The sequence below is a fragment of the Chroicocephalus ridibundus genome, unplaced genomic scaffold (genome assembly GCF_963924245.1).
Source record: "Chroicocephalus ridibundus unplaced genomic scaffold, bChrRid1.1 SCAFFOLD_649, whole genome shotgun sequence".
In the NCBI taxonomy this organism is placed as follows: Eukaryota; Metazoa; Chordata; class Aves; order Charadriiformes; family Laridae; genus Chroicocephalus; species Chroicocephalus ridibundus.
Genome location: NW_026961298.1, coordinates 1 through 21,867, shown reverse-complemented (window position 1 = coordinate 21,867; position 21,867 = coordinate 1). Strand labels below are relative to the sequence as shown.

The window sequence follows — 21,867 nt, the reverse complement described above, 5'->3', positions numbered from 1 at the left end:
GTCCCCACCCCGGTGCTCCTCCCCACGTCGGTCCCTGTCCCCGTCCCAACCTGATGCTGGTCCCCATCCCGGTCCCCACTGGGGTCCCCATCTCCATCCCTGTCCCCATTCTTGTCCCCATTTGGGTCCCGGTCCCCATTTATGTCCCCATGTGGGTCCCCATCTCCATCCTTGTCCCCATCCCTGTCCCCCTGTGGGTCCCCGTCCCCATCCCTGTCCCCACGTGGGTCGCCATCTCCATCCCTGTCCCCATCCCTGTCCCCTTGTGCGTCCCCATCCCCATCTCTGTCCCCGCGCGGGTCCCCATCTCCACCCCTGTCCCCATCCCAGTTCCTTCTGGGTGTCCCTGTCCTCATCTGTGTCCCCATCCCTGTCCCCACTGGTGTTCCTGTCCCCATCCCTGTCCCCGTTCTTGTCCCCATTTGGGTCCCGGTCCCCATTTCTGTCCCCCCGCGGGTCCCCATCTCCATCCCTGTCCCCATCCCAATCCCCCTGGGTGTCCCTGTCCCCCATCTCCATCCCTGTCCCCATCCCTGATCCCCTGGGTGTCCTTGTCCCCATCCCTGTCCCCATTCTTGTCCCCATCTCCATCCCGGTCCCCATTTCTGTCCCCGCGCGGGTCCCCATCTCCACCTCTGTCCCCACCTCGGTCCCTTTACGCCTCCCCGTCCCCTTTGGGGGTCCCCGCTGTCCCCTGACGGGGTGCCCCGTCCCCGTCCCCGCAGGAGAAGCTGGAGGTGGTGGCCAAGCGGGACGTGGAGGGGATGGGGACCCCCGAGATCAAGTACGGGGAGTCCCTCTGCTTCGTGCAGCACGTGGCCAGCGGGCTCTGGCTCACCTACGCCGCCGCCGACACCAAGGCCCTGCGCCTGGGGCTGCTCAAGAGGAAGGTGGGGGGCTCGGGGGGGGAACGACACGCAGCGGGGCGTCTCCAGGGGGTCTGGGGGGGCATCTCCAGGGGGTCTGGGGGGCATTTCTGGGGGTCTGTGGGGCATCTTTGGGGGTTCTGGGGTCTCTGGGGGGTCTCTGAGAGGCACTGGGGTGTCTCCAGGGGGTCTGTGGGGCATCTCCAGGGGGTCTGGGGGGCACCTCTGGGGATTCTGAGGTCCCTGGGGGTCTCTGAGAGGCACTGGGGTGTCTCCTGGGGGTCTGGGGGGCATCTCCTGGGGGTTTGTGGAGCATCTCCAGGGGGTCTCTGGGGTCGCTGGGGCACCAGGGGGTCTCCAGGGGGTCTGTGGGGCATCTCTGGGGGTTCTGGGGTCTCTGGGGGGTCTCTGAGAGGCACCGGGGCGTCTCCTGGGGGTCTGGGGGGCATCTCTGGGGGTTTGTGGAGCATCTCCAGGGGGTCTCTGGGGTCGCTGGGGCACCAGGGGGTCTCCAGGGGGTCTGGGGGGCATCTCTGGGGGTTCTGGGGTCTCTGGGGGTCTCTGAGAGGCACCGGGGTGTCTCCAGGGGGTCTGGGGGGCATCTCTGGTGGTTTGTGGAGCATCTCTGGGGGTCTGTGGGGTCGCTGGGGCACCAGGGGGTCTCCAGGGGGTCTGGGGGGCATCTCTGGGGGTTCTGGGGTCTCTGGGGGGTCTCTGAGAGGCACCGGGGCGTCTCCTGGGGGTCTGGGGGGCATCTCTGGGGGTTTGTGGAGCATCTCCAGGGGGTCTCTGGGGTCGCTGGGGCACCAGGGGGTCTCCAGGGGGTCTGGGGGGCATCTCTGGGGGTTCTGGGGTCTCTGGGGGGTCTCTGAGAGGCACCGGGGCGTCTCCTGGGGGTCTGGGGGGCATCTCTGGTGGTTTGTGGAGCATCTCTGGGGGTCTGTGGGGTCGCTGGGGCACTAGGGGGTCTCCAGGGGGTCTGTGGGGCATCTCCAGGGGGTCTGGGGGGCATCTTTGGGGGTTCTGGGGTCTCTGGGGGGTCTCTGAGAGGCACTGGGGTGTCTCCAGGGGGTCCGGGGGGCATCTCCTGGGGGTTTGTGGAGCATCTCCAGGGGGTCTGTGGGGTCGCTGGGGCACCAGGGGGTCTCCAGGGGGTCTGTGGGGCATCTCCAGGGGGTCTGGGGGGCATCTTTGGGGGTTCTGGGGTCTCTGGGGGGTCTCTGAGAGGCACTGGGGTGTCTCCTGGGGGTCTGTGGGGCATCTCCAGGGGGTCTGGGGGGCACCTCTGGGGGTTCTGGGGTCTCTGGGGGTCTCTAAGAGGCACTGGGGTGTCTCCAGGGGGTCCGGGGGGCATCTCCTGGGGGTTTGTGGAGCATCTCCAGGGGGTCTGTGGGGTCGCTGGGGCACCAGGGGGTCTCCAGGGGGTCTTGGGGGCATCTCTGGGGGTTTGTGGGGCACCTTTGAGGGTTTTGGGGTTGTTGGGGGTCTCGGGGAGGGGTCTCTGAGAGACCCTGGGGCATCTCCAGGGGGTCTGGGGGGCATCTTTGGGGGTTCTGGGGTCTCGGGGGGGGTCTCTGAGAGGCACCGGGGTGTCTCCAGGGGGTCTTTTGGGCCATTTTTGAAGGTTTTGGGGTCGCTGGGGGGTCTCGGGGCAGGGGGGGGGTCACTGAGAGTCACTGGGGCGTCTCCGGGGCTCTGTGGGGCATCTCCAGGGGGGTCTTTGGAGCTTCTTTGGGGAAGAAGCTCCAGGGAATCTCCAGGGGCTCCGTGGGGCGTCGCCGGGGGTTCTGTGGGGTGTGTCCTCCCCCTCCGCTGACCCCCAACTTGTGGGTCCCGTTTTTCCCCCCCTCCCAAAGGCCATCCTGCACCAGGAGGGACACATGGACGACGCTTTGTCCCTCACCCGCTCCCAGCACCAGGAGTCGCAGGCGGCCAGGATGGTCTATAGCACGGCCGGGCTCTACGGGCACTTCATCAGGTGTGGGGCGATCTATGGGGCTGGGGGGGAATGGGGGGCACGGGGGATATGGGGGGTGTGGGGCTGGGGCTGGTCTGTAGCACGACCGGGCTCTACGGGCGCTTCATCAGGTGTGTGTGTGTGGGGGATCTATGGGGCTGGGGGGGGATCTATGGGGCTGGGGGGGGATGGGGGAATGGGGGGGTATGGGAGCTATAGGGCGGTATGGGGGGTGTGGGGCTGGGGATGGCCTATAGCACGGCTGGGTACTTCATCAGGGGTGTGTGTGTGGGGATCTATGGGGCTGGGGGGGGCTATGGGGCTGGGGGGGGGGTTATAGGGACCCCTTGAGCGGGAGTTATGGGGCCGGGGGGGGGTTATAGGGACCCCTTGGTGGGGGTTATGGGGCTGGGGGTGGCCATAGGGACCATTTGGGGGGGAGTTATGGGGCTGGGGGGGGCCATAGGGACCCCTTGCGGGGGGAGTTATGGGGCCGGGGGGGTTATAGGGACCCCTTGGTGGGGGTTATGGGGCTGGGGGTGGCCATAGGGACCATTTGGGGGGGAGTTATGGGGCTGGGGGGGGCCATAGGGACCCCTGGGTGGGGGTTATGGGGCTGGGGGGGGGCATAGGGACCATTTGGAGGGGAGTTATGGGGCTGGGGGGGGTTATAGGGACCATTTGGGGGGGAGTTAGGGGGCTGGGGGGCCTATAGGGACCATCTGGGGGGGAGTTATGGGGCTGGGGGGCTATAGGGACCATTTGCGGGGGGGGCTATAGGAACACTTTGGGGGGGGTTATGGGGCTGGGGGGGGCTATAGGGACCATTTGGGGGGGAGTTATGGGGCTGGGGGGGCCTATAGGGACCCCTTGGGGGGGAGTTATGGGGCTGGGGGGCTATAGGCACCATTTGGGGGGGGAGTTATGGGGCTGGGGGGAGCTATAGGGACCCCTTGGGGGGGAGTTATGGGGCTGGGGGGGGGTTATAGGGACCATTTGGGGGGGAGTTATGGGGCTGGGGGGGGCCATAGGGACCCCTGGGTGGGGGTTATGGGGCTGGGGGAGGTTATGGGGCCGGGGGGCGGCGTGGGGGGGTGGGTCTGACCCTCCGTGTCCCCCCGGGGGGGCCATAGGAACCCTTTTTGGGGGGGCGGGGTGTGTGTTTGGGACCCCTTGTGGAGGGGTACTTATGGGGCTGGGGGAAGCGCCTGACCCTCTTCCCCCCCACCCCCAACTCTGCCCCATAGGAGCCTGGACGGGCTGAGCGGGCGCGGGGGGGGCCGTGGGGGGGGGTCGCCCCCCCCCGCCGCCCCCCCGGCCCTCCCCATCGCCGCCGTCATCCTCAGCCTGCAGGACCTCATCGGCTACTTCCAGCCGCCCCCCCCCGACCTGCGCCACGACCGCCGGCAGGGCTGGCTGCGGGCCCTGCGCGCCCGCCAGAACCTCTTCCAGCAGGAGGTGGGCACCCCCCCGGCACCCCCAGGGGGCTGTGGGGCTGGGGGGGGGACACGCTATGGGGCTGGGGGGGCGTGGGGGGGGAGCTGTGGGGCTGGGGGTGAAGGATGCTCGTGGGGATGGGGGGGTGTTCCTGGGGTTGGGGGGTGGCCAGAATCCCTTCCAGCAGGTGGTGGTGGGCAGTTCTGGACCCCCCCGGGACCCCCAGGGGGCTGTGGGGCTGGGGGGGGACATGCTATGGGGCTGGGGGGGCGTGGGGGGGGAGCTGTGGGGCTGGGGGTGAAGGATGCTCGTGGGGATGAAGGATGCTCGTGGGGTTGGGGGCTGGCCAGAACCTCTTCCAGCAGGAGGTGGGGACCCCCCCGGCACCCCCAGGGGGCTGTGGGGCTGGGGGGGGGACACGCTATGGGGCTGGGGGGGCGCGGGGGGGGAGCTGTGGGGCTGGGGGTGAAGGATGCTCGTGGGGATGAAGGATGCTCCTGGGGCTGGGGGGGGGGGGTCACCAAAGCCTCTTCCAGCAGGAGGTGGGCACCCCCCCCGGGACCCCCATGGGGCTGTGGGGCTGGGGGGGGGGACACGCTATGGGGCTGGGGGGGCGTGGGGGGGGAGCTGTGGGGCTGGGGGTGAAGGATGCTCATGGGGATGAAGGATGCTCGTGGGGACGCGGATGCAGGGATGCTTGTGGGGCTCGGGGGCGTCCAGAATCACTTCCAGCAGGAGGTGGGGGGCGGTTCTGGACCCCCCCGGGACCCCCATGGGGTTGTGGGGCTGGGGGGGGACACGCTATGGGGCTGGGGGGGCGTGGGGGGGGAGCTGTGGGGCTGGGGGTGAAGGATGCTTGTGGGGATGAAGGATGCTCGTGGGGCTGGGGGGAGGCCAGAATCCCTTCCAGCAGGTGGTGGGGGGCAGTTCTGGACCCCCCCGGGACCCCCATGGGGCTGTGGGGCTGGGGGGGGACACGCTATGGGGCTGGGGGGGCGTGGGGGGGGAGCTGTGGGGCTGGGGGTGAAGGATGCTTGTGGGGATGAAGGATGCTCGTGGGGTTGGGGGGTGGCCAGAACCTCTTCCAGCAGGAGGTGGGGACCCCCCCGGCACCCCCATGGGGCTGTGGGGCTGGGGGGGGACACGCTATGGGGCTGGGGGCGTGGGGGGGGAGCTGTGGGGCTGGGGGTGAAGGATGCTCATGGGGTTGGGGGGTGTTCCTGGGGTTGGGGGGCATCCAGAATTACTTCCAGCAGGTGGTGGGGGGCAGTTCTGGACCCCCCCGGGACCCCCATGGGGCTGTGGGGCTGGGGGGGGACACGCTATGGGGCTGGGGGGGCGCGGGGGGGGAGCTGTGGGGCTGGGGGTGAAGGATGCTTGTGGGGATGAAGGATGCTCGTGGGGTTGGGGGGTGGCCAGAACCTCTTCCAGCAGGAGGTGGGGACCCCCCCGGCACCCCCAGGGGGCTGTGGGGCTGGGGGGGGGGACACGCTATGGGGCTGGGGGGGCGTGGGGGGGGAGCTGTGGGGCTGGGGGTGAAGGATGCTCATGGGGATGAAGGATGCTCGTGGGGACGCGGATGCAGGGATGCTTGTGGGGCTCGGGGGCGTCCAGAATCACTTCCAGCAGGAGGTGGGGGGCGGTTCTGGACCCCCCCGGGACCCCCATGGGGTTGTGGGGCTGGGGGGGGGACACGCTGTGGGGCTGGGGGGGCGTGGGGGGGGAGCTGTGGGGCTGGGGGTGAAGGATGCTCGTGGGGATGAAGGATGCTCGTGGGGTTGGGGGGTGTTCCTGGGGTTGGGGGGCGTCCAGAATCACTTCCAGCAGGAGGTGTGGGGGGGGTCCGGGACCCCCATGGGGCTGTGGGGCTGGGGGGCACACGCTATGGGGCTGGGGGGGCGTGGGGGGGGAGCTGTGGGGCTGGGGGTGAAGGATGCTCGTGGGGATGAAGGATGCTCGTGGGGTTGGGGGGTGTTCCTGGGGTTGGGGGGCGTCCAGAATCACTTCCAGCAGGAGGTGTGGGGGGGGTCCGGGACCCCCATGGGGCTGTGGGGCTGGGGGGCACACGCTATGGGGCTGGGGGGGCGTGGGGGGGGAGCTGTGGGGCTGGGGGTGAAGGATGCTCGTGGGGATGGGGGGGTGTTCCTGGGGTTGGGGGGCGTCCAGAATTACTTCCAGCAGGAGGTGGGCATCCCCCCGGCACCCCCAGGGGGCTGTGGGGCTGGGGGGGGACACGCTATGGGGCTGGGGGGGCGTGGGGGGGGAGCTGTGGGGCTGGGGGTGAAGGATGCTTGTGGGGATGAAGGATGCTCGTGGGGCTGGGGGGAGGCCAGAACCTCTTCCAGCAGGCGGTGGGGACCCCCCCCGGGACCCCCAGGGGGCTGTGGGGCTCGATGGGGGCCGCTATGGGGCTGGGGGGGGACAGCTGTGGGGCTGGGGATGAAGGATGCTCGTGGGGACGTGGGGATACTTGTGGGGCTGGAGGGGGGGGGTGTCACCAAAGCCTCTTCCAGCGGGAGGTGGGGACCCCCCCCCCCCGCCCCGGGGCTCGTGGGGAGCATGTGGGGCTGGGGAGGGGGGGGAGCAAGTTGTGGGGCTGGAGACTTGGGGGGTGGATTGGGGGCGGGGGGGGGCACTCCCGGGGCTGGAGGTCTGCCGGTGGTGGGGCTGGGGGTGTTCGCGCGGGGCTGCGCAGAGCTGGCCGTGGGGCTGGGATGGGGGGGGGGACGGACGGGACACAGAGTGACCCCCCCCCGACCCCCTGCCCCACGGCGCCCCACAGGGCATGATCACGCTGGTGCTGAACTGCATCGACCGCCTCAACGTGTACAGCACGGCCGCCCACTTCGCCGAGTTCGCCGGGGAGGAGGCGGCCGCCTCCTGGAAGAAGATCGTCAACCTGCTCTACGAGCTGCTGGGTGGGCACTTGGGGGGCTGCCGGGGGGGATGTGGGGCAGGTTGTGGGGCTGTGGGGCAGGCTGGGGGGGCTACGAGGTGGGATAGGAGCCGCGGAGGGGGATTTGAACCGGCTCTCTGAGCAGCTGGGTGGGCGCATGGGAGGCTGGGGGGGTCTATGGGGCAGGGTAGGGGTCTATGGGGCAGAATAGGGGTCTATGGGGCAGGATAGGGATCTGTGGGGCAGGCTGGGGGGGCTACGAGGTGGGATAGGAGCCGCGGAGGGGGATTTGAACCGGCTCTCTGAGCAGTTGGGTGGGCGCATGGGAGGCTGCTGGGGGTCTGTGGGGCAAAATGGGGTCTGTGGGGCAGGATAGGGGTCTGTGGGGCAATATGGGGGGCTGTGGGGCAGGCTGTGGGATGGTATGAGGTGGGATAGGAGCCCCGGAGCGAGATTTGAACCATCTCTCTGAGCAGCTGGAGGGGTCTGTGGGGCAGTGTAGGGGTCTCTGGGGCAGGATAGGGGTCTGTGGGGCAGGATAGGGGTCTGTGGGGCAGGTTGTGGGGCTGTGGGGCAGGCTGTGGGATGGTATGAGGTGGGATAGGAGCCCCGGAGCGGGATTTGAACCGGCTCTCTGAGCAGCTGGGTGGGCGCATGGGAGGCCGCTGGGGGTCTGTGGGGCAATATGTGGGTCTGTGGGGCAATATGGGGGGCTATAGGGCAATATGGGGGGCTGTGGGGCAGGCTGTGGGATGGTATGAGGTGGGATAGGAGCCGCGGAGCGGGATTTGAACCGGCTCTCTGAGTAGCTGGGTAGGCACATGGGAGGCCGCTGGGGGTCTGTGGGGCAATATGTGGGTCTGTGGGGCAATATGGGGGGCTATAGGGCAATATGGGGGGCTGTGGGGCAGGCTGGGGGGCTACGAGGTGGGGTAGGAGCCGCGGAGGGGGATTTGAACCGGCTCTCTGAGCAGTTGGGTGGGCGCATGGGAGGCTGTGGGGGTCTATGGGGCAGGGTAGGGGTCTATGGGGCAGGATAGGGGTCTATGGGGCAGGATAGGGGTCTGTGGGGCAATATGGGGGGCTGTGGGGCAGGCTGGGGGGCTATGAGGTGGGATAGGAGCCACGGAACGGGATTTGAACCGGCTCTCTGAGCAGCTGGGTGGGCACATGGGAGGCTGCTGGGGGTCTGTGGGGCAATATGGGGGGGCTGTGGGGCAGGATGTGGGGCTGTGGGGCAGCAGACCTGACCCCTTCCGTGCCCCCCAGCCTCGCTGATCCGGGGGAACCGTGCCAACTGCGCCCTCTTCTCCACCAACCTGGACTGGCTGGTCAGCAAGCTGGACCGGCTGGAGGCCTCCTCGGGTCAGTGGGGGCCGCGTGTGGGGCTGAGGGGGCCGCGTGTGGGGCTGGGAACCTTCCTGTGGGGCTGGGGACCTTCTTACGGGGCTGGAGAACCTCGCATGGGGGCTGAGGACCTTCATATGGGGCTGGAGAACCTTTCTGTGGGGCTGGAGATCTTCGTATGGGGCTGGAGAACCTTCATATGGGGGTTGAGGAACCTTCATATGGGGCTGGAGAACCTTTCTGTGGGGCTGGGAACCTTCATATGGGGCTGGAGAACCTTCATATGGGGCTGGAGAACCTTGTATGGATCTGAGAACCTTCCTATGGGCTCGGAGATCCTTCGCGAGGGGTCCGAGGACCCCGCTATGGGGCTGAGGACCCTGCTGTGGGGCTGGGGCTCCGCAGGCATCCTGGAGGTGCTCTACTGCGTCCTCATCGAGAGCCCCGAGGTCCTCAACATCATCCAGGAGAACCACATCAAGTCCATCATCTCCCTCCTGGACAAGCACGGCCGCAACCACAAGGTCGGGGGGTTGGGGGGTGGTCACCTCCGGGGGGCGGTTGGAGAACCTTCCTATGGGGCTGGAGAACCTTCCTATGGGGGCTGGGACCTTCATATGGGGCTGGAGAACCTCACATGGGGGTTGGAGAACCTTCATATGGGGCTGGAGAACCTTGCACGGGGGCTGGGGACCTTCATATGGGGCTGGAGAACATTGGATGGGGGTTGGAGAACCTTCATATGGGGCTGAAGATCTTCATATGGGGGTTAGAGAACCTTCATATGGGACCGGAGACCTTCATATGGGGTTGGAGAACCTTCATATGGCGCTGGAGATTTTCATATGGGGCTGGAGATCTTCGTATGGGGTTGGAGAACCTTCATATGGGGCTGGAGAACCTTGCCTGGGGGTTGGAGAACCTTCATATGGGACTGGAGATCTTCATATGGGGGTTGGAGAACCTTCATATGGGGCTGGAGAACCTTCATATGAGGCTGGAGACCTTCATATGGGGCTGGAGAACCTTGCATGGGGGCTGGGGACCTTCATATGGGGCTGGAGAACATTGGATGGGGGTTGGAGAACCTTCATATGGGGCTGAAGATCTTCATATAGGGCTGGAGAACCTTCATATGGGGCTGGAGAACCTTGCATGGGGGTTGGAGAACCTTCATATGAGGCTGGAGACCTTCATATGGGGTTGGAGAACCTTCATATGGGGTTGGAGATTTTCATATGGGGCTGGAGATTTTCATATGGGGTTGGAGAACCTTCATATGGGGTTGGAGAACCTTCATATGGGGCTGGAGACCTTCATATGGGGCTGGAGAACCTTGCATGGGGGCTGGGGATCTTCATATGGGGCTGGAGAACCTTGCATGGGGGTTGGAGAACCTTCATATGAGGCTGGAGACCTTCATATGGGGGTTGGAGAACCTCGACATGGGGCTGGAGAACCTTCATGTGGGCGTGGTTGGGGGGGGTGGGGGTGGTCACCTGCAGGCCGTGGGGCGCGCACACGCCTGTTGGGGCGTGTCCCAGCCGTGTCCGTGTGTCCCCCCCCCCGCCAGGTGCTGGACGTCCTCTGCTCCCTCTGCGTCTGCAACGCGGTGGCCGTTCGCTCCAACCAGAACCTCATCACCGAGAACCTCCTGCCCCGCCGGGACCTTCTGCTCCAGACCGGGCTGGTCAACTACGTCACCAGGTGTGGGGCGGGACGGGGTGGGGTGGTCCATAGGGCGCTCCCTTGGGGGGAAGGGGGGGTCCTGGGAGGGCGTGGAGGGCGTTGGGGTCCTCCTGGGGCACCTTGAGATGTTCCTGGGGGTCTTGGAGGGCTCTTGGAGGTCCCTGTGGTGCTCTTGGAGGTCTTGGAGGGACCTTGGGGTGCTCCTGGGGGTTTTGGGCTGCTCCTGTGGGCTCTGGGTGCCCTTGGGGTGCTCCTGGGGGTCTTGGGAGGGGTCTTGGAGAACCTTGGGGTGCTCCTGGGTGCCCTTGAGATGTTCCTGGGGGTCTTGGAGAACCTTGGGGTGCTCCTGGGTGCCCTTGAGACGTTCCTGGGGGTCTTGGAGGGACCTTGGGGTGCTCCTGGGGGTTTTGGGTTGTTCCTGAGGGTCTTGAGGGGCTCCAGGGGGTCTCTGGGTGCCCTTGGGATCCTCCTGGGGGTCTTGGGCGGGGCCTTGGAGAACCTTGGGGTGCTCCTGGGTGCCCTTGAGATGTTCCTGGGGCTCTTGGAGAACCTTGGGGTGCTCCTGGGGGACCTTGAGACGTTCCTGGGGGTCTTGGAGGGACCTTGGGGTGCTCCTGGTGGTCTTGGGAGGGGTCTTGGAGAACCTTGGGGTGCTCCTGGGTGCCCTTGAGATGTTCCTGGGGCTCTTGGAGGAACCTCGGGGTGCTCCTGGGGGTTTTGGGCTGCTCCTGTGGGCTCTGGGTGCCCTTGGGGTGCTCCTGGTGGTCTTGGGAGGGGTCTTGGAGAACCTTGGGGTGCTCCTGGGTGCCCTTGAGATGTTCCTGGGGCTCTTGGAGAACCTTGGGGTGCTCCTGGGGGACCCTGAGATGTTCCTGGGGGTCTTGGAGGGACCTTGGGGTGCTCCTGGGGGTCTTGGGAGGGGTTTTGGAGAACCTTGGGGTGCTCCTGGGTGCCCTTGAGATGTTCCTGGGGCTCTTGGAGAACCTTGGGGTGCTCCTGGGTGCCCTTGAGACGTTCCTGGGGCTCTCGCAGGAACCTGGGGGTGCCCCTGGGGCTTTTGGGCTGCTCCTGTGGGCTCTGGGGGTGCCCCCGGTGGGGGGTGGGGGTTGTCCCCACTCTGACCCCCTGTCCTCCCCCCATGTCCCCCCCTTCCCCCATGGCAGCGTGCGCCCCAACATCTTCCTGGGGACGCACGAGGGCTCGACGCAGTACAGCAAGTGGTACTTCGAGGTGGCGGTGGAGCGGGCGCAGCCCTTCCTGGGGGCGCAGGGCACCCACCTGCGGGTGGGCTGGGCGGCGGCGGGGGGCTACAGCCCCTACCCGGGGGGCGGCGAGGGCTGGGGGGGCAACGGGGCCGGCGACGACCTCTGCTCCTTCGCCTTCGACGGCCTCCACCTCTGGACAGGTACGGCCCCCCCGCCTCCTCCTCCTCCTCCTCCTCCTCCTCCTCCTCGTGCGTGGTTCTCCTCGTGCGTGTGGTTCTCCTCGTGCGTGTGGTTCTCCTCATGCATGGACCCTCGTGCGTGGTTCTCCTTGTGCCCGTGGTTCTCCTCGTGTGTGTGGTTCTCCTCATGCATGGACCCTCGTGCGTGGTTCTCCTTGTGCGTGGTTCTCCTCGTGCGTGTGGTTCTCCTCGTGCGTGGTTCTCCTCGTGCGTGGACCCTCACACGTGGTTCTCCTTGTACGCATGGTTCTCCTCGTGCGTGTGGTTCTCCTTGAGTGTGGTTGTCCTCGTGTGTGGTTGTCCTCGTGTGTGGTTCTCCTCGTGCACGTGGTTCTCCTTGAGTGTGGACCCTTGTGCGTGGTTCTCCTCGTGCGTGTGGTTCTCCTCGTGCGTGTGGTTCTCCTCATGCATGGACCCTCGTGCGTGGTTCTCCTCGTGCACGTGGTTCTCCTCATGCGTGGACCCTCACATGTGGTTCTCCTCATGCGTGTGGTTCTCCTCATGCGTGTGGTTCTCCTCATGCATGGACCCTCGTGCGTGGTTCTCCTCGTGCGTGGTTCTCCTCCTGTGTGTGGTTCTCGTGCGTGGTTCTCCTGCTGTGTGTCGTCCTCGTGCGTGTGGTTCTCCTCGTGTGCCCGGTTCTCCTCGTGCATGGTGCTTCTTGTGCGTGTGGTTCTCCTCGTGCGTGTGGTTCTCCTCGTGTGCCCGGTTCTCCTCGTGCATGGTGCTTCTTGTGCGTGTGGTTCTCCTCGTGCCCGTGGTTCTCCTCGTGCCCGTGGTTCTCCTCGTGCCCGTGGTTCTCCTCGTGCGTGGTTCTCCTCATGTGTGTGGTTCTCCTCATGCATGGACCCTCGTGCGTGGTTCTCCTCGTACGTGGTTCTCTTCCTGCGTGTGGTTCTCGTGCATGGTTCTCCTCGTGCGTGGTTCTCTTCGTGTCTGTGGTTCTCCTCGTGCGCGTGGTTCTCCTCGTGCGCGTGGATCTCCTCGTGCGCGTGGATCTCCTCGTGTGCGTGGATCTCCTCGTGTGCGTGGATCTCCTCGTGCGTGTGGTTCTCCTCGTGCGCGTGGATCTCCTCGTGTGCGTGGATCTCCTCGTGCGTGGTTCTCCTCGTGCGCGTGGTTCTCGTGCGCGTGGTTCTCCTCGTGCGTGTGGTTCTCCTCGTGCGCGTGGTTCTCCTCGTGCGCGTGGTTCTCCTCGTGCATGGTTCTCCTCGTGCGCGTGGTTCTCCTCGTGCGTGTGGTTCTCCTCGTGCGCGTGGTTCTCCTCATGCGTGGACCCTCATATGTGGTTCTGCTCATGCGTGATTCTCCTCATGCGTGTGGTTCTCCTCATGCGTGGTTCTCCTCGTGCGTGGTTCTCCTCGTGCGTGGACCCTCACACGTGGTTCTCCTTGTACGCATGGTTCTCCTCGTGCGCGTGGTTCTCCTCGTGCGTGTGGTTCTCCTTGTGCGTGTGCTTCTCCTTGAGTGTGGACCCTCGTGCGCGTGGTTCTCCTCGTGCGTGTGGTTCTCCTCGTGCGCGTGGTTCTCCTCATGCGTGTGGTTCTCCTCCTGTGTGTGGTTCTCCTCGTGCATGTGGTTCTCCTTGTGCGTGTGGTTCTCCTCGTGCGCGTGGTTCTCCTCGTGCGCGTGGTTCTCCTCGTGCGTGTGGTTCTCCTCGTGCGTGTGGTTGTCCTCGTGCGTGTGGTTCTCCTCGTGCACGTGGTTCTCCTCGTGCGTGTGGTTCTCCTCGTGCGTGCGGTTCTCCTCGTGCGTGTGGTTCTCCTCGTGCATGGACCCTTGTGTGTGGTTCTCCTCGTGCGTGTGGTTCTCCTTGAGTGTGGACCCTTGTGCGTGGTTCTCCTCGTGCGCGTGGTTCTCCTCGTGCGCGTGGTTCTCCTTGTACGCATGGTTCTCCTCGTGTGCGTGGTTCTCCTTGAGTGTGGACCCTCGTGCGTGGTTCTCCTCGTGCGTGCGGTTCTCCTCGTGCGTGGACCCTCGTGCGTGGTTCTCCTCGTGCGTGTGGTTCTCCTTGAGTGTGGACCCTCGTGCGTGGTTCTCCTCGTGCGTGGTTCTCCTCGTGCGTGGTTCTCCTCGTGCGTGTGGTTCTCCTCATGCATGGACCTTCGTGCGTGGTTCTCTTCCTGCGTGTGGTTCTCGTGCATGGTTCTCCTCGTGCGTGGTTCTCCTCGTGCGCGTGGTTCTCCTCGTGTGCGTGGATCTTCTCGTGTGCGTGGATCTCCTCGTGTGCGTGGATCTCCCCGTGTGCGTGGATCTCCTCGTGTGCGTGGTTCTCCTCGTGTGCGTGGTTCTCCTCGTGCGCGTGGATCTCCTCATGTGTGTGGATCTCCTCATGTGCGTGGATCTCCTCGTGTGCGTGGATCTCCTCGTGCGTGGTTCTCCTCGTGCGTGGTTCTCCTCGTGCGTGTGGTTCTCCTTGTGCGTGGTTCTTGTGCACGGACCCTCACATGTGGTTCTCCTTGTGTGTGTGGTTCTCCTTGTGCGTGGATCTCCTCGTGCGTGTGGTTCTCCTCGTGCATGGTTCTTGTGCACGGACCCTCACATGTGGTTCTCCTCGTGCGTGTGGTTCTCCTCGTGCGTGTGTTTCTCCTCATGCGTGTGGTTCTCCTCGTGCGTGTGGTTCTCCTCGTGCGCAGTTCTCCTCGTGCGCGCGGTTCTCCTCGTGCGCGCGGTTCTCCTCGTGCGCGTGGTTCTCCTCATGCGTGGACCCTCACACGTGGTTCTCCTTGTATGCATGGTTCTCCTCGTGCGCGTGGTTCTCCTTGAGTGTGGACCCTTGTGTGTGGTTTCCTCGTGCGTGTGGTTCTCCTTGTGCGCGGTTCTCCTCGTGCATGTGGTTCTCCTCATGCATGTGGTTCTCATACATGGACCCTCGTGCGTGGTTCTCCTCGTGCGTGGACCCTCACATGTGGTTCTCCTTGTACGCATGGTTCTCCTCGTGCCTGGGGTTCTCCTTGAGTGTGGACCCTTGTGCGTGGTTGTCCTCGTGTGTGGTTCTCCTCGTGCGTGTGGTTCTCCTTGAGTGTGGACCCTTGTGTGTGGTTTCCTCGTGCGTGTGGTTGTCCTCATGTGCGTGGTTCTCCTCGTGTGCATGGTTCTTCTCGTGTGCGTGGTTCTCCTCATGCGTGGACTCTCACATGTGGTTCTCCTCGTGCGCATGGTTCTCCTCGTGCGCGTGGTTCTCCTCGTGCATGGACCCTTGTGTGTGGTTCTCCTCGTGAGTGTGGTTCTCCTCGTGCGTGGACCCTTTTGCGTGGTTCTCCCCGTGCGTGTGGTTCTCCTCGTGAGTGGACCCTTGTGCGTGGTTCTCCTCGTGCGTGTGGTTCTCCTCGTGCGTGTGGTTCTCCTCATGCATGGACCCTCACACGTGGTTGTCCTTGTGCATGTGGTTCTCTTTGTGCACGTGGTTCTCCTTGAGTGTGGACCCTTGTGCGTGGTTCTCCTCGTGCGCGTGGTTCTCCTCGTGCATGGACCCTTGCGTGTGGTTCTCCTCGTGTATGGTTCTCCTCGTGCGTGTGGTTCTCCTCGTGCGTGTGGTTCTCCTCATGCGTGGACCCTCACACGTGGTTGTCCTTGTGCACGTGGTTCTCCTCGTGCCCATGGTTCTCCTTGAGTGTGGACCCTTGTGCGTGGTTGTCCCCGTGCGCGTAGTTCTCCTCGTGCATGGACCCTTGTGCGTGGTTCTCCTCGTGCGTGTGGTTCTCCTCGTGCGTGTGGTTCTCCTCGTGCATGGACCCTCACACGTGGTTCTCCTCGTGCATGGACCCTCGTGCGTGGTTCTCCTCGTGCGTGTGGTTCTCCTCGTGCATGGACCCTCACACGTGGTTCTCCTCGTGCGTGTGGTTCTCCTCGTGCATGGACCCTCACACGTGGTTCTCCTCGTGCGTGTGGTTCTCCTCGTGCATGGACCCTCACACGTGGTTCTCCTCGTGCATGGACCCTCACACGTGGTTCTCCTCGTGCGTGTGGTTCTCCTCGTGCATGGACCCTCACACGTGGTTCTCCTCGTGCATGGACCCTCGTGCGTGGTTCTCCTCGTGTGCGTGGTTCTCCTCGTGCACGTTGTTCTCCTTGTGCGTGTGGTTCTCCTCGTGCACGTTGTTCTCCTTGTGCGTGTGGTTCTCTTTGTGCATGGACTCTTGTGCATGGACCCTTGACGTGTCCTACGTCCCCCATCGTGTCTCTTGCCGTGTCCCCTGTCCCCCGGCATGTCCCTTGTCATGTCCCATGTTCCCTGGCGCGTCCGCTGTCCCCCATCGTGTCCCCCATCATGTTCCTTGGTGTGTCCCCTGTTCCCCATCATGTCCCCCGGTGTGTCCCTTGTCGTGTCCTATGTCCCCCATCGTGTCCCTTGTCATGTCCCCTGTCCCCCATCATGTCCCTTATCATGTCCCCTGTCCCGTGGCGTGTCCCACATCCCCCATTGTGTCCCTTGGCGTGTCCCCTGTCCCCCATCACGTCCCTTGGCATGTCCCCTGTCCCCCGGCGTGTCCCTTGTCATGTCCCCTGGTGTGTCCCTTGGTGTGTCCCCTGTCCCCCATTGTGTCCCTTGTCATGTCCCCTGTCGTGTCCCTTGTCACGTCCCCTGTCCCCCATTGTGTCCCTTGTCACGTCCCCTGTCCCCCGGCGTGTCCTTTGTCACGTCCCCTGTCCCCCGGCGTGTCCTTTGGCGTGTCCCACGTCCCCCATCGTGTCCTTTGTCACATCCCCTGTCCCCCAGCGTGTCCCTTGGCATGTCCCACATCCCCCATTGTGTCCCTTGTCATGTCCGCTGTCCCCTGGCATGTCCCTTGCCGTGTCCCCTGTCCCCCATCGTGTCCCTTGCCGCGTCCCCTGTCCCCCGGCGTGTCCCTTGTCGCGTCCCCTGTCCCCTATCATGTCCCTTGCCGCGTCCCACGTCCCCCGGCGTGTCCCTTGCCGCGTCCCCTGTCCCCCGGCGTGTCCCTTGTCGTGTCCCACGTCCCCCATTGTGTCCCTTGTCATGTCTCCTGTCCCCCATCGTGTCCCTTGTCATGTCCCCTGTCCCCCATTGTGTCCCTTGTCACGTCCCCCATCCCCTGGTGTGTCCCTTGATGTGTCCCGTCCCCCATTGTGTCCCTTGCCGCGTCCCCTGTCCCCCGGCGTGTCCCTTGCCGTGTCCCCTGTCCCCCGGCGTGTCCCTTGCCGCGTCCCCTGTCCCCCATCGTGTCCCTTGCCGCATCCCCTGTCCCCCGGCGTGTCCCTTGCCGCGTCCCCTGTCCCCCGGCGTGTCCCTTGCCGCGTCCCCTGTCCCCCGGCGTGTCCCTTGTCGCGTCCCCTGTCCCCCGGCGTGTCCCTTGCCGCGTCCCCTGTGCCTCGGCGTGTCCCTTGCCGCGTCCCACGTCCCCCGGCGTGTCCCTTGCCGCGTCCCACGTCCCCCGGCGTGTCCCTTGTCGCGTCCCTTGTGCCTCGGCGTGTCCCTTGCCGCGTCCCCTGTCCCGCCCGCGTCTCCCTGCGCGCGTGTCCCCCCCCGTCCCCCCTCGCCAGGTCCCCAAAAGCGTCTCCTGCTGTCCCGCAGGGGGGGTGGCGCGGGCGGTGGCCTCCCCGCAGCGGCGGGCGCTGGCCCCCGGGGACGTGGTCAGCTGCTGCCTGGACCTGGGGGTCCCCAGCGCCTCCTTCCGCCTCAACGGCTGCCCCGTCCAGGGGGTCCTGGAGAGCTTCAACCTCGACACGCTCTTCTCCCCCGTCGCCAGCTTCTCCGCCGGCGTCAAGTGAGACCCCCCCCCGGGAACGGGGGGGCCCGGAACGTCCCCACCTCCTCGCCGGGGCTGGGGGGGCTGCTGGGGGGCTGGGGGGGCTGCTATGGGGCTGGGGAGGGGGGCGATGGAGGGATGCCGTGGGTCTGGGGGGGTAGTGGAGGGATGCCGTGGGTCTGGGGGGGACGATGGAGGGATGCCGTGGGTCTGGGGGGGATGCTGTGGGTCTGGGGGGGGCGATGGAAGGATGCTGTGGGTCTGGGGGGGCTGCTGTGGGTCTGGGGGGGGCGATGGAGGGATGCTGTGGGTCTGGGGGGGATGCTGTGGGTCTGGGGGGGATGATGGAGGGATGCTGTGGGTCTGGGGGGAGCGATGGAGGGATGCCGTGGGTCTGGGGGGAGCGATGGAGGGATGCCGTGGGTCTGGGGGGGGCGATGGAGGGACGCCGTGGGTCTGGGGGGGGATGCTGTGGGTCTGGGGGGGGCGATGGAGGGATGCTGTGGGTCTGGGGGGGCTGCTGTGGGTCTGGGGGGATGATGGAGGGATGCCGTGGGTCTGGGGGGGCAATGGAGGGATGCTGTGGGTCTGGGGGGGCTGCTGTGGGTCTGGGCGGGGCTGCTATGGGTCTGGGGGGGGCGATGGAGGGATGCTGTGGGTCTGGGGGGGACTGCTATGGGTCTGGGGGGGGCGATGGAGGGATGCTGTGGGTCCGGGGGGGGCTGCTGTGGGTCTGGCGGGGGCGATGGAGGGATGCTGTGGGTCCGGGGAGGGCTGCTGTGGGTCTGGGGGGGGCGATGGAGGGATGCTGTGGGTCTGGGGGGGGCTGCTGTGGGTCTGGGGGGATGATGGAGGGATGCCGTGGGTCTGGGGGGGGCGATGGAGGGATGCTGTGGGTCGGGGGGGGGCTGCTGTGGGTCTGGGGGGGGGCGATGGAGGGATGCTGCGGGTCTGGGGGTTGATCCCACAGGGGTGCCGTGGGTCGGGGGGTGCCGTGTGGGTCCTGACCACCCCCCCCCCCTTTTCTTTGTGTGTCCCCCCCCCAAAAAGGCTGCGGTTCCTGCTGGGGGGCCGCCATGGGAGTTCCAGTTCCTGCCCCCCCCGGGTACTCGCCCTGCGCCGAGGCCCTGCTGCCCCGCGAGCGCCTGCGCCTGGAGCCCATCAAGGCTATCGGGGGGGGGGCGAGGGCCCCCCCGGCACCCGCAGCCTCCTGGGGGCCTCCCAGGGGCTGCCCCACACCGCCTTCACCCCCTGCCCCGTCGACACCCAGCAGGTGGGGGGGTTGGGGGGGGGGATTTGGGGGGGCTTGGGGGGTTTTGGGGGGCTTGGGGGGGACCTGGGGGGGCTTGGGGGGGGTTGGATGGAGATTTGGGGGGGTTTGGGGGGGACCAGGGGGGCTTGGGGGGGGGTTTGGATGGAGATTTGGGGGGTTTGGGGGAGATTTGGGGGATTTGGGGCTTGGGGGGGGTTGGATGGAGGTTGGGGGGGATTTGGGGGGTGTTTGGATGGAGATTTTGGGGGATTTGGGGGGTTTGGGGGCAGTTTGGGGGGTTGGGGGGGGTTTGGATGGAGATTTGGGGGGTTTGGGGGGGATTTGGGGGCTTGGGGGGGGTTGGATGGAGATTTGGGGGGTTTGGGGGGGATTTGGGGGCTTGGGGGGGGTTGGATGGAGATTTGGGGGGTTTGGGGGGGATTTGGGGGGCTTGGGGGGGGTTTGGATGGAGATTTGGGGGGGTTTGGGGGGACGGGGGGGCTTGGGGGGGTTGGATGGAGATTTGGGGGGTTTGGGGGGGATTTGGGGGCTTGGGGGGGGGTTGGATGGAGGTTGGGGGGGATTTGGGGGGTTTGGGGGCAGTTTGGGGGGGCTTGGGGGGGGACCTGGGGGGGCTTGGGGGGGGTTGGATGGAGGTTTTGGGGGTGATTTGGGGGGGGTCCTGGGGGGGGGGGGTGCGGGATTTGGGGGGTTTGGCTGGAGATTTGGGGGGGGGGTGGATTTGGGGGCAGTTTGGGGGGGCCTCGGGGGGGGGGGATTTGGGGGGCTGGTTTTTGGGGTGCCAGCTCCCCCCCCCGCCCCCCCCCATTCCCCCCCCCAATAGATCGTGCTGCCCCCCCACCTGGAGCGGATCCGGGAGAAACTGGCGGAAAATATCCACGAACTTTGGGCCCAAACCCGCATCGAGCAGGGCTGGACCTACGGCCCCGTCAGTGCCCCCCCCCGGGACCCCCCCCCGGCACCCCCTGAACCCCCCAAACCCCCCCCCCCCACCCCCCAAAAACCCACCCGGGGTTCGTGACCCCCCCCCAACTCCGACCCCCCCCCCCCCAAAACCCCCCAAAAACCCACCCGGGGTTCGTGACCCCCCCCCAACTCCCGACCCCCCCCCCCCCCCGAAACCCCTGAACCCCCCCCCGCGACCCCCCCAAACCCCCCTGGGCCCCCCCCCCCGGCAGGGGCACAGACACCCCCCCCCCCCAAACCGCCTCAGGACCCCCCCCAGGACCCCTCAAACCCCCCTGCCCCCCCCCCCCCCCCGAGCCCCCCCCGGGGTGGATGGACTCCCCCCCCCCCCCCCGACTCCCCCCGACTCCGCCCCCCCCCCCCCGGGGTGTGATGGGACCCCCCCCCGAACCCCCCAAACCCCCTGGGACCCCCCCAATCCAAAGCAGACACCACCCCCCGCCCCCCCCGCATCAGGGCCCCCCCCCATCCTTTCTGCGGGGGTTTGGGGACCCCCTGCGGGCGAGGGGGGGGGGGGGCTGATTTTGGGGTGTCCCCCTGGGGGGGAAGGGGGGGGGCAGATGACTTTGGGGTGTCCCCCCCCTCGGGGGGTGGCTTTGGGGTCTTCTTGGGGGGGGGGGGGGTGGCTGGTTTGGGGGTGTCCCCTGGGGGCGGGGGTGACTTTTGGGGGGGGGTGGCTGATTTTGGGGGTGTCCCCTGGGGGGGGGAAGTGACTCTGGGGGGGGGGTGGCTGGTTTGGGGGTGTCCCCTGGGGGCGGGGGTGACTTTGGGGGGGGGTGGCTGATTTTGGGGTGTCCCCTGGGGGCGGGGGTGACTTTGGGGGGATGTGGCCGATTTTGGGGTGTCCCCTGGGGGTGGGGGGTGACTCTGGGGGGGGGGGTAGGGGGGGTGTGGCTGATTTTGGGGGTGCCCCCCCCCAGGTGCGGGGACGACACCCGGCGCTTGCACCCGTGTCTGCTCAGCTTCCAGGGGCTGCCCGAGCCTGAGCGCAGCTACAACCTCCAGATGTCGGGGGAGACCCTCAAGTGAGGGGGGGGGGGCTGGATGGAGATTTGGGGCGGGGTTGGGGGCGATTTAGGGGGGATTTAGAGGGGATTTGGGGGGTTTAGGGGGGATTTAGGGGGGATTTAGGGGGGATTTGGGAGGGCTTGGGGGCGATTTAGGGAGGATTTGGGGGGGTTTGGGGGGGATTTAGGGGTGAATTGGGGGGGCTTGGGGGCGATTTAGGGGGGATTTGGGGGGGATTTGGGGGGTTTGGGGGCGATTTGGGGGGATTTGGGGGGGCTTGGGGGATTTGGGGGGGATTTGGGGGGTTGGGGGCTTGGGGGCGATTTAGAGGGGACTTGGGGGGGATTTGGGGGGTTTGGGGCGATTTAGGGGGGATTTGGGGGGCTTGGGGGCGATTTAGAGGGGATTTAGGGGGGATTTGGGGGGTTTGGGGGGGTTTGGGGGCGATTTAGGGGGGGATTTGGGATTTAGGGGGGGTTTGGGGGCAATTTGGGGGGATTTGGGGGGGTTGGGGGGGTTTAGAGGGGATTTGGGGGGGCTTGGGGGGGATTTGGGGGGATTTAGGGGGGATTTGGGGGGCTTGGGGGCGATTTAGGGGGGATTTGGGGGGTTTAGGGGGGATTTAGAGGGCATTTGGGGGGGCTTGGGGGGGATTTGGGGGGCTTGGGGGGATTTGGGGGGGGTTTAGGGGATTTGGGGGGATTTAGGGGGGGTTTGGGGGCGATTTAGGGGGGATTTAGAAGGCATTTGGGGGGGCTTGGGGGCGATTTAGGGGGGATTTGGGGGGTTTGGGGGGGATTTAGGGGTGAATTGGGGGGGCTTGGGGCCATTTAGGGGGGATTTGGGGGGATTTGGGGGGTTTGGGGGCAATTTGGGGGGGTTGGGGGGATTTGGGGCGATTTAGGGGGGATTTGGGGGGTTTAGGGGGGATTTAGAGGTCATTTGGGGGGGCTTGGGGGCGATTTAGGGGGATTTGGGGGGTTTGGGGGGATTTAGGGAGCATTTGGGGGGATTTGGGGCGATTTAGGGGGGATTTGGCGGGTTTAGGGGGGATTTAGAGGGGATTTGGGGGGGTTTGGGGGGATTTCGGGGGATTTGGGGGTTTGGGGGGGATTTAGAGGGCATTTGGGGGGGCTTGGGGGGGATTTAGGGGGATTTGGGGCGTTTAGGGGGGATTTAGGGGGGAATTGGAGGGGCTTGGGGGGATTTAGGGGGGATTTGGGGGCGCTTGGGGGTTTGGGGGGGATTTAGACGGGATTTGGGGGGATTTGGG

General features: G+C 66.2%; 1 protein-coding gene across 1 annotated transcript in view; it reads left to right on the top strand.

Annotated features, from left to right (window-relative positions):
• LOC134509225 (ryanodine receptor 1-like) overlaps window positions 1-20,611 on the top strand; it is a gene marked incomplete at both ends in the record, with an annotated part of 28,694 nt that extends 8,083 nt beyond the window's left edge. Inside the window, 14 exon segments of the mRNA XM_063321698.1 lie at window positions 726-890; window positions 2,723-2,844; window positions 4,071-4,281; window positions 7,043-7,178; window positions 8,426-8,521; window positions 8,909-9,027; window positions 10,077-10,210; window positions 11,356-11,597; window positions 17,173-17,365; window positions 18,398-18,439; window positions 18,441-18,511; window positions 18,514-18,620; window positions 19,444-19,548; window positions 20,556-20,611. Coding sequence (XP_063177768.1) covers window positions 726-890; window positions 2,723-2,844; window positions 4,071-4,281; window positions 7,043-7,178; window positions 8,426-8,521; window positions 8,909-9,027; window positions 10,077-10,210; window positions 11,356-11,597; window positions 17,173-17,365; window positions 18,398-18,439; window positions 18,441-18,511; window positions 18,514-18,620; window positions 19,444-19,548; window positions 20,556-20,611 — 1,799 coding nt within the window.
• Window positions 20,612-21,867: the final 1,256 nt, after the last annotated feature.